The following is a 14,093-nucleotide window of genomic DNA, read 5'->3' on the forward strand; positions in this document are numbered from 1 at the left end:
TGCATGCATTAAGAATAAGAAATTTGCAGCTTGACCCATACTGGAATGAACAAATATATTTCTATAATATACTTCTCGTGTTTGCACTATATTAGATCTTAAAACTTTAAACAGCGAAGTTTGGTAGGGAATGTTTATTTTATTTACCAACTGAGGGGAGTGTCCTTGGATTTTACATTCCTGGATATTGCTATTTCGGAAGGAAAGATAATAGGACCTTAACCTAGTATGATTCAAAATTATTAGAAAGAGAAAAACTTGCAAAGATTGTCAGAAATAAGATGAAACCGTAAAAATACTTACATCAGCATCTAGCTGTCATTCATGATTCCAATTTTACTAATTTTGGATCGATTCATTTTTTCCCGAAGGGGGTTAAGGTTTGATACTTTCAAAATCTTTTTAGTATCAACAAACACATTTGGGTTAAATTTTTATCAATTCAGTTTAAAATTGTATATTTCTATAAATGTTTTCGAACAAATGTTATATTCAAGGCTCTTTCAGTATTAATTAGAAAAATATTCATCAACGTAGACCACCCCTTCAATATTTAGAATCATCCGATAAAATATGGCGCAGGGAAAATTTAAGTCGAAAGGAAGTCTTCCGAAAGGAGTTAAAGGGAAACAAAGCCATAAACATAAAAACTCAGGACCTAAAAGAGGAGGTTAAGATCTTATAACTGGACAAAACTTATTTAGTAAATCTTCATAAATGCAAACATATAAAATAATTTAATAATGCATTTGTTATGTTTACAAATTCCTAACCTGACCCTATTTTGTTTTGTTTTGCCATGTGCTTACTTGTTTATATTTAACATTTTTTTGACAGCTCGAGTTATTGCTCCAAAAAAGACAAAGCAAATAGAAGCAAATAAAATTAAGAAGGTAAGTTTCATTCTATGTATTGAATTAATTTGGAAATATCCTACATCACATGTATCAATTCAATTACCACTTGACCAATTTTTTCCTTTCTAAAGAAAATGGATGTGTCATTATAATGACAACCAATGTTCTAAAGATAAATCAAAATGTTCCATTCAAACGAAAATTTTTACATCGTCCTCTTATGAACATGATCGACTAAGTGATAATTTAATTTGAATACCCATTGAACAGGTATTTCTAAAATATAATAGCCAATCAATTAAGTCGACAGTTTACATAAACACAGAGTATGTAACATGATGTACCATACCTTAAGTCAGCTGTGTCATTCCATATGTTCCACTGATACATGTGTAATGGGAGAGGAGAAAAATACATCAGACTAGACTGGGATTCGAACCCATGCACCTTGAATCTCTGGGCAGGTGCTCTACCTACTGAACTATCTGGCCGCTGGCAATCAAACCCAGCTGACCGCCACATTCCTCCCTCCTTAAAGGTCTTTGGCCCCCAAAGACGCCAACCCAGGCTCATCCCTGGCAGGCTTCTCATATGTCACCTCCAGGGCATGGCACCAAATGTAATGGGAGAGGAGAAAAATGCAGTGGCCCAGACCAGGATTCGAACCCGGGCCTTCTGAATTTCCAGTCAGATGCTGTACTGACTGAGCTATCTGGCCAACGGCGATCAAACCTGGCTGACCACCACACATGTGTTATGGTACATGTAACTCAACATGTGTTATGGAACATATAATTCCAATAAACTTGCCGCAGAACTGAAGCATTTTGGTTTTGTATATTTTTCTCTGACCATAACGCTATACAGATTCCATTATGCAAATATTGTGTAATTTACAGTGCAAGATTTTCTGCGCAAGGTTAAGGAGAAATTCTCCACTTTCCAGCATTTGTCAATCAACTACATTTCACCCCCAGAGATTCTAGACGTATTTTTTACCTCACCTGAGCCGAAGGCTCAAGTGAGCTTTTCTGATCAAAATTTGTCCGTTGTCTGTCGTCGTTGTTGTTGTTGTTGTCGTTGTTGTCGTTGTTGTCGTCGTAAACTTTTCACATTTTCATCTTCTTCTCAAGAACCACTGGGCCAATTTCAACCAAACTTAGTACAAAGTATCCTTGTGTGAAGGGGATTCAAGTTTGTTCAAATGAAGGGCCAGGCCCTTTTCCAAGGGGAGATAATTATGAATTAGAGAAAAATTAATGGCATTTTTAAAAAATCTTCTTCTCAAGAACCACTGGGCCAGGAAAGATGAAACTCATGTGGAATCATCCTCAGGTAGTGTAGATTCAAGTTTGTTCAAATCATGACCCCCGGGGGTAGGGTGGGGCCAAAATGGCCGATCAAAGTTTTACATAGGAATATATAGAAAAAATCTTTAAAAATCTTCTTCTCAAGAACCACTGGGCCAGGAAAGATGAAACTCATATGGGATCATCCTCAGGTAGTGTAGATTCAAGTTTGTTCAAATCATGACCCCCGGGGGTAGGGTGGGGCCAAAATGGCCAATCAAAGTTTTACATAGGAATATATAGGAAAAATCTTTAAAAATCTTCTTCTCAAGAACCACTGGGCCAGGAAAGATGAAACTCACTTGGGATCATCCTCAGGTAGTGTAGATTCAAGTTTGTTCAAATCATGACCCCCGGGGTAGGGTGGGGCCAAAATGGCCGATCAAATTTTTACATAGGAATATATAGGAAAAATCTTTAAAAATCTTCTTCTCAAGAACCACTGGGCCAGGAAAGATGAAACTCATTTGGGATCATCCTCAGGTAGTGTAGATTCAAGTTTGTTGAAATCATGACCCCCGGGGGTAGGGTGGGGCCAAAATGGCCGATCAAAGTTTTAAGGCTGTGTCACACTGTCACGATTTTTGCTACGATTCCACACGACTTACAAAAAACCATAAATCGCCGACAATCGCCACGCTAGCCTAGCATTTTTTTGACAGAGGGTGATTTTTTCCAGTGTGTCACGATACGACTACGATGTCCGCTCAACAATGTACGAGGCTTATACGATAACAGAGCAAGTTTTGGCGAGTAATGTACAAGCAAAGACGATCACATAACGAACGCAATACGATCTTTATACGAATTTGTACGATAAAACGCGATTTTAAACGATGCTCTTACGAATACCTACGAGTCTTTACGATGCATACACAAGTTCTTACGAGTATACTTGGTTTGAGTATATATATCGAGGGATTGCTTGAAATTCTTTAGCATAGTTTCGAAGTTGTATAATTATGACAGTAGCTACCGTGCGGAGACTTCAACTGCTGCAATATTTGGGGGAACTTGAACAGAATATTGCTGAAAATGACGAGGCAATTGCCCATTTATTACACAACGGACACAACGGACGTCCACGGAGGCAAAGAAGAAGATACTGGATAAGACCATGGATCACTAGACGTACTCAGTATGGACATTTTGATCGTCTGATGAAAGAACTTGAAACGGAGGATGTATTGTCATTCAAAAACTTCCTCAGAGTAGAGCCAGATATGTTTAGAGAGCTTGTAGACAGACTGAGTCCCAGATTACAAAAACAAGACACGTGGTTTAGAAAGGCTTTGGAACCTGGATTAAAGTTGGCCATAACACTTTGGTATTTAGCAACAGGAGAGTCATACACAAGTCTTATGTACGGATTTCGAGTTCCACATAATACAATTTCCTTGCTGATTCGAGAAGTTTGTGAAAGTATAATAGCGGAATATGCTGATGAAGTAATTGCATGTCCAACAACTACAGATGAGTGGCAACAGATAGCTGAGCAGTTCAAAAATAGATGGAACTTGGACCATGTCCTTGGTGCTTTGGATGGGAAGCATATTGCTATAAAATGCCCCCGAAACGGAGGTTCACTTTATTACAACTACAAAGGGTTCCACTCCCTCATTCTTATGGGGCTTGTTGATGCTGATTATAAATTCATTGGGGTTGACATAGGTGCAAATGGTTCTGCATCAGATGCTACTGTGTTTAACAACTTAGAATTAAAAGATGTCATCGAAAATCAAAATATTGGATTTCCAGAAGCTGACCCCCTACCAAATGATAACAGAAACATCCCGTATTTCATCGTGGGTGATGACGCCTTCCCTCTCAGGACATGGCTTATGAAACCATTTGCAAGAAGGACTTTGACCAATGAGGAGCGTATATTCAACTATAGACTCAGCAGAGCAAGGCGCGTTGTAGAAAACGCATTTGGAATACTTGCCAACAGATGGCAATGCCTCTTAGCTCCCATGCACCAAGAACCAGAAACTGTTTCATCTATGGTATTAGCATGTTGCTGTCTTCATAATTTGATGCGAATGAGATTTCCAAATCTCCAAAACGAAAATCTTGACCAGGAGGACCTAAATCATCACGTGGTTCCGGGGGCTTGGAGAAATTGTGCAAACCTTACAGATTTGGATAACGTTGGTGGATGCAATCGAGCAACTATAGCAGCAAAGACCCAGAGGCTCTACCTGAAGCACTACTACAACTCACCCGTTGGGGCGGTTCCCTGGCAGAATGACATGATATAATGACTATGATTTAGAGATTTGTAAGTGTGTTCTGATGATTCTTCTGACGACCGTTTTATTGTTAATGTACTACATTGTAAATTAATAAATAAATCAGGACATTGTTTTAAATTTATTGTGTTTTAATAAACGTGAAACATTGGACAATGTTAATACTCATTCTCTGAACAAACCAAAAATAAAACAAACTTAAAATACAAACATTCGTAATAACATATGTGTATACTGAAAATGAACATCTGAATCACATGTACATTTACTTGTAGATCAGTAACTTTAATGTCTTATGATAATCATTACAGTTCAATGTACTTTGCAAAGAAAAGAATAATAAAAATAAAATAAAACACCAATCATGACTTAAAATGTTTCATTCCATGAATAAGGAGCAATCAGCAATGGGCAAATTTTTAAAAAAAAGGTTTGGATTTTTTCCTCAAGAAAAGGAACCTTCACAATTCTGAGTGCTATATATTATTAATTTTCGGCATGAAGGTTAGATTCATCACAAGGTATATCTGACTGAAGGTTGTTTAGAAATGAACTGATGTGGAAGGAGTTTGAGGACGATCTTGGAGTTGACTGAGCTTGCTGTTGTTGGTCATAACGAGGCTGTGTTGTGTCCCAGTTGATTGGTTGAAAACCGCCACAACTTTGTCGCTGTTCTACGCTTGCTCTTTGCTGTTGCTGAAATGATGACAAATTTGTCGGATTAGAGGCTTGTGCTCTTTCTCGTCGTATTCTGTTTGACTCCGAATAATACCAAAGGAGACTGTCGAAAGACTGTCGAAGATATTGTTCCCACAAGTCGTCATGGATATAAGGAAGCATGGTGCCCATCCAGTTTGCCCAAGCTGTGCGGGGATTATCTGCTGACTTGACAAGCTCGTCAATTCTGTTCTGAAGTGTCTTTGACTCCGTAACCCTTTATAAAGTTGAGCTAACATGTCCGAATCTCTGATGTTTGTTTTCTTTTTTGCAGTACGTGCCTTCATGCTTGGAAAGTTTGTAGTGCTTGGGTCTTTAGTGACAGTGGAAGAAGTACATGGTTGATTTCCTTTATCGTCTTCCTCATTTTCGATTTCCTCTTCACTATCGACCGTCTGAGGTGTGTCAGGTCTATTTGAGCTGTCAAGGCCCAATTTTGTCCGGAACTACAGCAATAAAATAATTTATCAAAAATAAATAAAATGAAAAAAATATACTAGTAGTTGGCTGCATTTATAAGTAGTGTAATGATACTTACACTTACGGCTTGTCTACTGAATACACGAACTATATGGCCGGATAGGAAAGAAAATGACTCTTTGACCCATTTGTCTCTCAGTAAGTTCCTTACGGCTGTCACCTGATTTCGTTTGAGACAATTTTCCATACATTGTGCGCATACTTTTATACCAGATTTGTAAATCTTCCACTAAAAAAAAAAGATGCAAAATTGTAATGTAAATTAACAAAACAATTGTGTCAAGAGTAACAATTTTCTCAAAATGCAGCATTTAATATAAAATTCATGCCTGGAACATCCATTTCTTGAGCCCTCTCCTGCCAAAGGCGCTGCTTTTTCTGTGTATCTTTGTATTCTTTTGAGCCCTTATTGTAAAATATAAGGTGGTTCTTAAGCCATTCAACAAGTTCTGCCTCTTGTTCCTCACTGAAATTAAGGTTCTGTCGCCGCTTTTTTTGTAACGGCTCTGATTCTTGTGGAGGTGGTTCTTCTGTAACTGGAGTCGAATCAATATGTTCTTCAATTTCAGGACTACAAGTCTTTTCAGTTTCTTTTTGAGTTTTCTTCCCCTTTCATCTTGGCGGCATTTTGATTTTTGACAAGAAAATCAACAGATATCTTCTTTTATGGTCAACGCGTATACGTACAATCGTACTATTTCGTAGTTCACTCGCACGGTACTTGTATTGCACTCGCCGTCAATCGCCTGTGTTCGTATCATAGTCGCATGAAATCGTACGACATTCCTTTTGAGTCGAGAAACACTCGCAAAAACTCGTGGGACAATCGCAATAAATCGTAGGAAACTCTCAGAGTCGGAAGTTCTATGATTTTTAGCGAGTGTCCCACGAATGTTGAAGATTTACAACGATTATGTGTACGAGTATATTGCGATTACTGTACGATCGCTTACGGATAATTAAAAATTGTACTCTGGCCACGATTGTTTTGAACATGTTCAAAACAATCGCCGCGTTTGATGATTTGCTGCGATGAAACACGAGTTAAGAAGATATACTACGACTATCTCTACGATGAACGCCGAATTACCGCGAGTTTTTAACTCGTACTCTGTCGTAGCCAAAAATCGTGACATTGTGACACGGGCTTTACATAGGAATATATAGAAAAAATCTTTAAAAATCTTCTTCTCAAGAACCACTGGGCCAGGAAAGATGAAACTCATTTGGGATCATCCTCAGGTAGTGTAGATTCAAGTTTGTTGAAATCATGACCCCCGGGGTAGGGTGGGGCCAAAATGGCCGATCAAAGTTTTACATAGGAATATATAGGAAAAATCTTTAAAAATCTTCTTCTCAAGAACCACTGGGCCAGGAAAGATGAAACTCATGTGGAATCATCCTCAGGTAGTGTAGATTCTAGTTTGTTCAAATCATGACCCCGGGGGAAGGGTGGGGCCAAAATGGCCGATCAAAGTTTTACATAGGAATATATAGGAAAAATCTTCTTCTCAAGTATAACTGGGCCAGGAAAGATGAAACTCATGTGGGATCATCCTCAGGTAGTGTAGATTCAAGTTTGTTCAAATCATGACCCCCGGAGGTAGGGTGGGGCCAAAATGGCCGATCAAAGTTTTACATAGGAATATATAGGGAAAGTCTTTAAAAATCTTCTTCTCAAGAACCTTCGGGTCAGGAAAGATGAAACTCATGTGGAATCATCCTCAGGTAGTGTAGATTCAAGTTTGTTCAAATCATGACCCCGGGGGAAGGGTTGGGCCAAAATGGCCAAAGTTTTACATAGGAATATATAGGAAAAATCTTTAAAAAGCTTCTTCTCAAGAACCACTGGGCCAGGAAAGATGAAACTCATGTGGAATAATCCTCAGGTAGTGTAGATTCAAGTTTGTTCAAATCATAACCCCCGGGGGTAGGGTGGGGCCAAAATGACCGATCAAAGTTTTACATAGGAATATATAGAAAAAACCTTTTAAAATCTTCTTTTCAAGTACTTCAAAGCCAGGCTTCGTTATATTTATAGGGAATCATCCTCAGGTAGTGTAGATTCAAGTTTGTTCAAATCATGACCCCCCGGGGGTAAAATTCAAGCACCCCCCCCTCCCCCCCCCCCCCCCCCCCAGTTTACTTTCAGTTCTGATCTGATCTGTGTTTTTTCCTAGCCAATTGCTCAGGTGAGCAATGTGGCCCCTGGGCCTCTTGTTTAACCAACCTCTATACAAGTACTATATCCACCCCTAATCCTTTATAACTGTCTCTACAGATCAATAACATTTGTCGTAATGAATTAAGCTCACCTGAGCCAAAGTCTCAAGTGAGCTTTTCTGATCAAAATTTGTCCGTTGTCTGTCTTCGTTGTTGTAAACTTTTCACATTTTCATCTTCTTCTCAAGAACCACTAACCAATTTCAACCAAAGTTGTCATAAAGGTGCCTTGGGTAAGTATGTACAAATGAAGGGCCATGTCCTCTTCCAAGGGGAGATAACTATGAATTATTGAAAAATTAATGGCAATTTTAAAAAATCTTCTCAAGACTCACTGGGCCATTAAAGATGAAACTCATGTGGAAGCATCCTCAGGTAGTGTTGATTCAAGATTGTTCAAATCATGACCCCCGGGGTAGGATGGGGCCACAATGGCTGACCAAAGTTTTACATTGAAATATATAGGGAAAATCTTTAAAAATCTTCTCAAGAACAGCAAAGCCATGATAATTGGTGATATTCATATGGAAGCATCCTTAAGTTGTGTATATTCAAATTTGTTCAAAACATGACCCCCTGGGTAGGGTGGGGCCACAATAGATGATCAAAGTTTTACATAGGAATATAGAGGAAAAAGCTTTAAATTTTTTCTTCTCAAGAACAGTGAAGTCATTATTGGTCATATTTATATGGAGGCATCTGCAGGTGGTGTAGTTTCAAGTTTGTACAAATCATGACCCCCCCAGGATAGGGTGGGGCCACAATTGACAATCAAGGGTTTACATAGGAATATATACCGTAAATCTGGAAATTTTTACGGCGATTTATTTTTGCGAATTTAGGTCAGAAAGCTGTAGATTAATTTTTACGTTTCAAAATTTTGCGAATTGTCATTGGCGCTAAAAATAAAAAGCACTAAAAATTTTCATTTTCATATCAGTTTATGTTTCAAATTAGTTAGAACAGTTAGAATATCAACTAGCAACATGGCAAAGAATTCAGAATCATTCCGGAAAAATTTTGAAGAATACAAAAGGATTTGCACTGAAAATAACTTCCAAATTATTTATAACAAACCTTTTTGAGGTTGTGTATGCCTTTAAACCTAAAATATAATCCAGATAAAGAAGAAAATTTAACTAGGCCTAATTTCTTCAACGTTTTTTGAACTTTTTTCTCAACCAAAATACACACCATGTTTACATTTGGAACTCTCTAATAAATGCACTGAGTTCAAATTATTGCCCGTGTTTATATATTACATGGTAAGTTAAATAATTGGTCTCTCTTTCTTGGCAAAATAATTAAATTCTGCCTCAGTGCCTGTCAAACCATACTACGATATTGAAATACATGTAATTAGGGCAATTTACACACACGGGTAATTAGCTTGTAGTATAAACAGATTTCTTAAAATGACCAGTGCTTACGAACACCTGTTCACTGAGTTAAAAATAAACACCAGCTTTCTGCAAATTTTTTGTTAACATGTTGATTTATTTTTAAGAAAAATATTTTTGCGAATGTATTGCACGCGCAAATTTGCTAAAAATTTATATACAGTAAAAATTTCTAGATTTACGGTAGGTGAAAATCTTGAAAAAATCTTCTTCTCAAGAACATCAAAGCCATGGTTGGTCATATTTATATGGAAGCATCCTCAGGTGGTGTAGATTCAAGTTTGTTCAAAATATGACTCCGGGGGAGGGGTGGGTCCACAATGGATGATAAAAGTTTAACAGGGAAATATAGGAAAAAATTCTTCTTCTCAAGCAGGTGTCACAAATTATCTGAATTAGCTTGTTTGAAACTAAAATTTCGACTTCGGAATCATCTTTTTTACATGATCAGTGCATAGGATGACTGGGGATGTGAAAAGTCACTAGGGGATGTTATCTATACTCCATTACACCATATCCCACTTATAAATATCGGTAATGTTTCTATAGGTCCGTGTTTGCTCTACCCTTTATATGTATACATGTATTGTTTGAATGGACTTTTGAAAGTATTTACATACAATTGATGCACACATCAAATCAATTATTGCTCTCATTTTGGGGGAGAGGGGGGGGGGGGGTGGTATCATACGGCTGATCTGCATCATGTTTATCTATACTCCATCTCGTATTTATAATTTTTAGCTCATTTACACCATATTCAGCTGTAGAGTTAAATATCAAAAAATTAAAAATTGATATAATTTACTTTACATTAATAATACAAGGTGTTCTAATTATCCCAGTTAAAGGAAACCACATACAATGTATAGCAAGGCTCTACTGATATCGATGTTTCTTCTCTCTCTCTTGCTCTCTCTCCACTCCCACTCTCCCAGCATCCCCCTCCTCCCTCTCTTGCCTTGCCTACTCTCTCCCTTTCCCCACTCTCTCCTAACTCCCTCTCTCCCCACTCCAACTCTCTCTCTTTCTTTACTCCCTCCATTCCTCTTTTCCCAATCCCACTCTCCTCACTCTCACTCTCTCCTCACTCCCATTCTCTCTCTCCCCACTCACCCACTCTCTCTCCACTCCCTCTCCCCTCTCTCCAACCTCCCGTATTTTTCTCATGCCACTGGAGCTCCTACTCTCTACCAACACTAACTTTCTCTCTCTCTTTGCTCTCTCTTTTCCCTACCATAATTTCCATTACTCCTCTGGACTCCCTGCCTCTAACTCAATCTCCATTCCCATTCTCCAGTTTTTAGCTCACATGAGCCAAAGGCTCAAGTGAACTTTTCTGATCACATTTTGTCCGTCATCTGTCCGTCCATATGTTAACTTTTCACATCTTGGTACAAAGCATCCATAGGTAAAGGGGAGTTTAAGTTGTTAAATGAAGGGCCAAGACCCCGCACAAGGGAAGATAATCAAGAAAAGACAAAAATAGGGTGGGGTCATTAAAACTGGGTCAGAATCACTGGGCCAGAAAATCTGAAACTTATGTGGAAGCATCCTGGGGTAGTGTAGATTCAAAATTGATAAAATCATGACCCCCGGGGGTTGGGTGAGGCCACAATAGGGAATCAAAGTTTTACGTAGGAATATATAGGAAAAAAACTTTAAAAATCTTCTCATCAAGAACCACTGGGCCAGAAAAGCAGGAACTTACGTGGAAGCATCCTGGGGTAGTGTAGATTCTAAATTACTCAAATAATAACCCATAGCGGTTGGGTGGGGGCACAGTAGGGAATCAAAGTTTTACATAGAAATATATAGGAAAAAAATCTTCTAAAGAACAACTGAGCCAGAAAAGCTGAAACTTATGTGGAAGCATCCTGGGATAGTGTAGATTCCAGGGATCACTCTGGATTTTAATGTTGATGGGCCAATGGCCCATCAACATAAAAATCCATGGGCCATCCGCCGGGGGTATGAGGGCCGCATTAGGCCCCCATTGGGGTCCAGGGGCAACGCCCCGGTAGGGCGAAGCCCCCGGGAAAAATTGATTTTCCATGCTATTTTGTGATGAATTTCAAGTAAGTTTGATGGGTCTTTGAGGGTTTTTAAATGCATTTCTGACACAACCAATTTAAGTTTTTTTTAAATAAAATGAATAATATTATAAATATAAAAGAAAGTTGTTTTTTTAGCTCTACTGGTCAGAGACCAGAAGAGCTTATGCGATAGTAATGCGTCCGGCGTCCGTCCGTCTGTCTGTCTGTCCGTCTGTAAACAATTTTTCAAAACGCTACTCCTCCTACAATTTTAGTCTGATTTCAATATTACTTGGCACACAAGTAGACTACACTAAGATACATAGAATAGTGCATCGGTTTTTGATTTCGATGAACGGTGTTGCCATGGTTACTAAAAATAGAATTTTCTGTGAAATTCCTTAAAAACGCTACTCCTTCTAAAGTTTTTGTCTGATTTCAGTATAACTTGGCACACAAGTAGACTACACTAAGATACATAGAATAGTGCATCGATTTTTGATTTCGATGAACGGTGTTGCCATGGTTACTAAAAATAGAGTTTTCTGTGAAATTCCTTTAAAACGCTACTCCTTCTACAGTTTTGGTCTGATTTCAGTATAACTTGGCACACAAGTAGACTACACTAAGATGCATAGAATAGTGCATCGATTTTTGATTTCGATGAACGGTGCATCGATTTTTGATTTCGATGAACGGTGTTGCCATGGTTACTAAAAATAGAATTTTCTGTGAAATTCCTTTAAAACGCTACTCCTTCTACAGTTTTTGTCTGATTTCAATATAATTTGGCACACAAGTAGACTACACTAAGATACATAGAATAGTGCAATGGTTTTTGATAAGTACAAACCAGTAGAGCTACAGTCTCGACAGAGACTTCTGGTTTTAATTTCATCTCAGTACTGAAAAATGTCATATTGGAGAATTGTTTTAGACTTCATACAAGTTCAACAGAGTATAAATGTAATTGATAAACAGAATACCTAAGTTAATTCCTTGCCCCTTTGATTTTATCGATTTAGTTCTCGAAAGTTGTTGAAGAGCTAAATTATAAAGGATGCAAACTTACATGCACATTTCTCTACTGAACAGACCTGGGGCAGTTGCAGATTAAATTTGGTTCAAATGGTAGGGACTGGTTTTGTATGCAAAGAACTGGAGCAAAATACGCAAAAAAATGAAATGAGAAAATTTTTATTTGTTTGCAAAACATTTTAGTCCCATCTGATCAAATTCCAACCACGGGTGCAAAGTTAGCCACTTGGACTGGAAATTTAATGCCGTTGATATCAGGAGTCAACGTCTTGGACTCAGTTCTTCTTAATCAGAGACCTCTGCCGAGTATGGGAATGAAAAAGTTTCCGTCATTTTATTTGTAACACAAACGAAAGCTTTCGTTGTTTTGGGTCAGTTGGCCCACTACCAATTTTCGCTTTGGAGGCATTTCGGGCAAGTGTCTGGATACACAATGAGTAACTTGTACTTGTTTTGTTTCGAAATAAATAATCAAAGTTTTAAAAAATATTAGAACATATTATATACTGGAGTATTACTTTCATATGTTTATTATTTAAATCATTACATATAATTTTGATAAATATAATTGACTCAGTATTCGGTAAAAGATTTCTAGTACTGTAATCTAAACGAAGAAACTATTCCGTGTACAATTCCGATTTTAGTCTTGATCAACCAGACGCTCTGCTGGTGTAAAGAACATACGCGACTACAAAGAGTCTGATTGAACGAAGTAACAGTATGCTCAGATACGTCATGAATACAATCGGTCAGCTGGAAAACGGTCCTAAAATGCACCTAGATAAGAGTTTCGACCCACAGTTTTGCATCTTATAGCACATATCTGTAAGACATGCGCCAGACTGACCCCTATCTAATTTTTTAGTGCGCCATTTACAAATATTGAGCATTGGCGCAAAGGCGCAACCCAAAGTGATCCCTGCAGATTCTAAATTGTTAAAATCCTGTCTCTCCCACTTTCCCCACTCCCTCTCTCTCTCACTCTCCCTACTCCCTCTCTCCCCACTCCCTCTCTCTCCTGCTCCTCACTCTCCCCTTTCCTTTCTCTCTCCCACTCTCCCCACTCCCTTTTCTCTCCCCACTCCATCTCTCTCCCCACTCCATCTCTCTCCCCACTCCATCTCTCTCCCATCTGACCCCCGGGGGTTGGGCGGGGCCACAGAAGGGAATCTTAGTTTTACATAGAAATATATAGGGAAAAAATTAAAAATCTTCTCATCAAGAACCAATGGTCCAGAAGAGCTGAAACTTATGTGGAAGCATCCTGGGGTAGTGTAGATTCTAAATTGTTAAAATTGTGACATGGGGGGGGGATACGGTGAGGCCACAATAGGTACTACAAGGGAGGAAATCTGGTAAAAAGTACTCAGGTGAGAGATATGGCCAATGGGCCTCTTGATTCTCTCCTTCCCTTAACTCCTTTTCTCTCCAATACCTTCTCTCTCCACTCCCTCTATATCTCTCCAATCTCCCAACTCCTTCTCTCTCCACTCCTACTCTCTTCCTCCCTCCCTCCCACTCTCTCTCTCCTCAATCCCACTCTCTCCTACATGTAACTCCCACTCTCTCCTCTCCCACTCTCTGTCCCAACTCCCACTCCTCATTTTCTCCCTTCCTTAATCCCCTCTCTCCCACTCTCCCCACTCACCTTCTCCTTCTCCCACTGTCTGTCTGTCTGTCTGTCTCTCTCTCTCTCTCTCAACCTTGCCACTCGCCTTCTCTGTTCCCCACTCTCATA

General features: G+C 38.8%; 1 protein-coding gene across 1 annotated transcript; it reads left to right on the forward strand.

Moving 5' to 3' along the window:
- Positions 1 to 3,168: 3,168 nt before the first annotated feature.
- On the forward strand, positions 3,169 to 4,467 carry LOC134253821 (putative nuclease HARBI1). The gene has a single exon (XM_062736443.1). It carries the CDS (start codon positions 3,169 to 3,171, stop codon positions 4,465 to 4,467), a length of 1,299 nt encoding a protein of 432 aa, XP_062592427.1.
- Positions 4,468 to 14,093: the final 9,626 nt, after the last annotated feature.

This window comes from Saccostrea cucullata, unplaced genomic scaffold, assembly GCF_032062105.1.
Source record: "Saccostrea cucullata isolate Sc308-1 unplaced genomic scaffold, CSIRO_AGI_Scuc_v1 ctg15655, whole genome shotgun sequence".
NCBI lineage: Eukaryota > Metazoa > Mollusca > Bivalvia > Ostreida > Ostreidae > Saccostrea > Saccostrea cuccullata.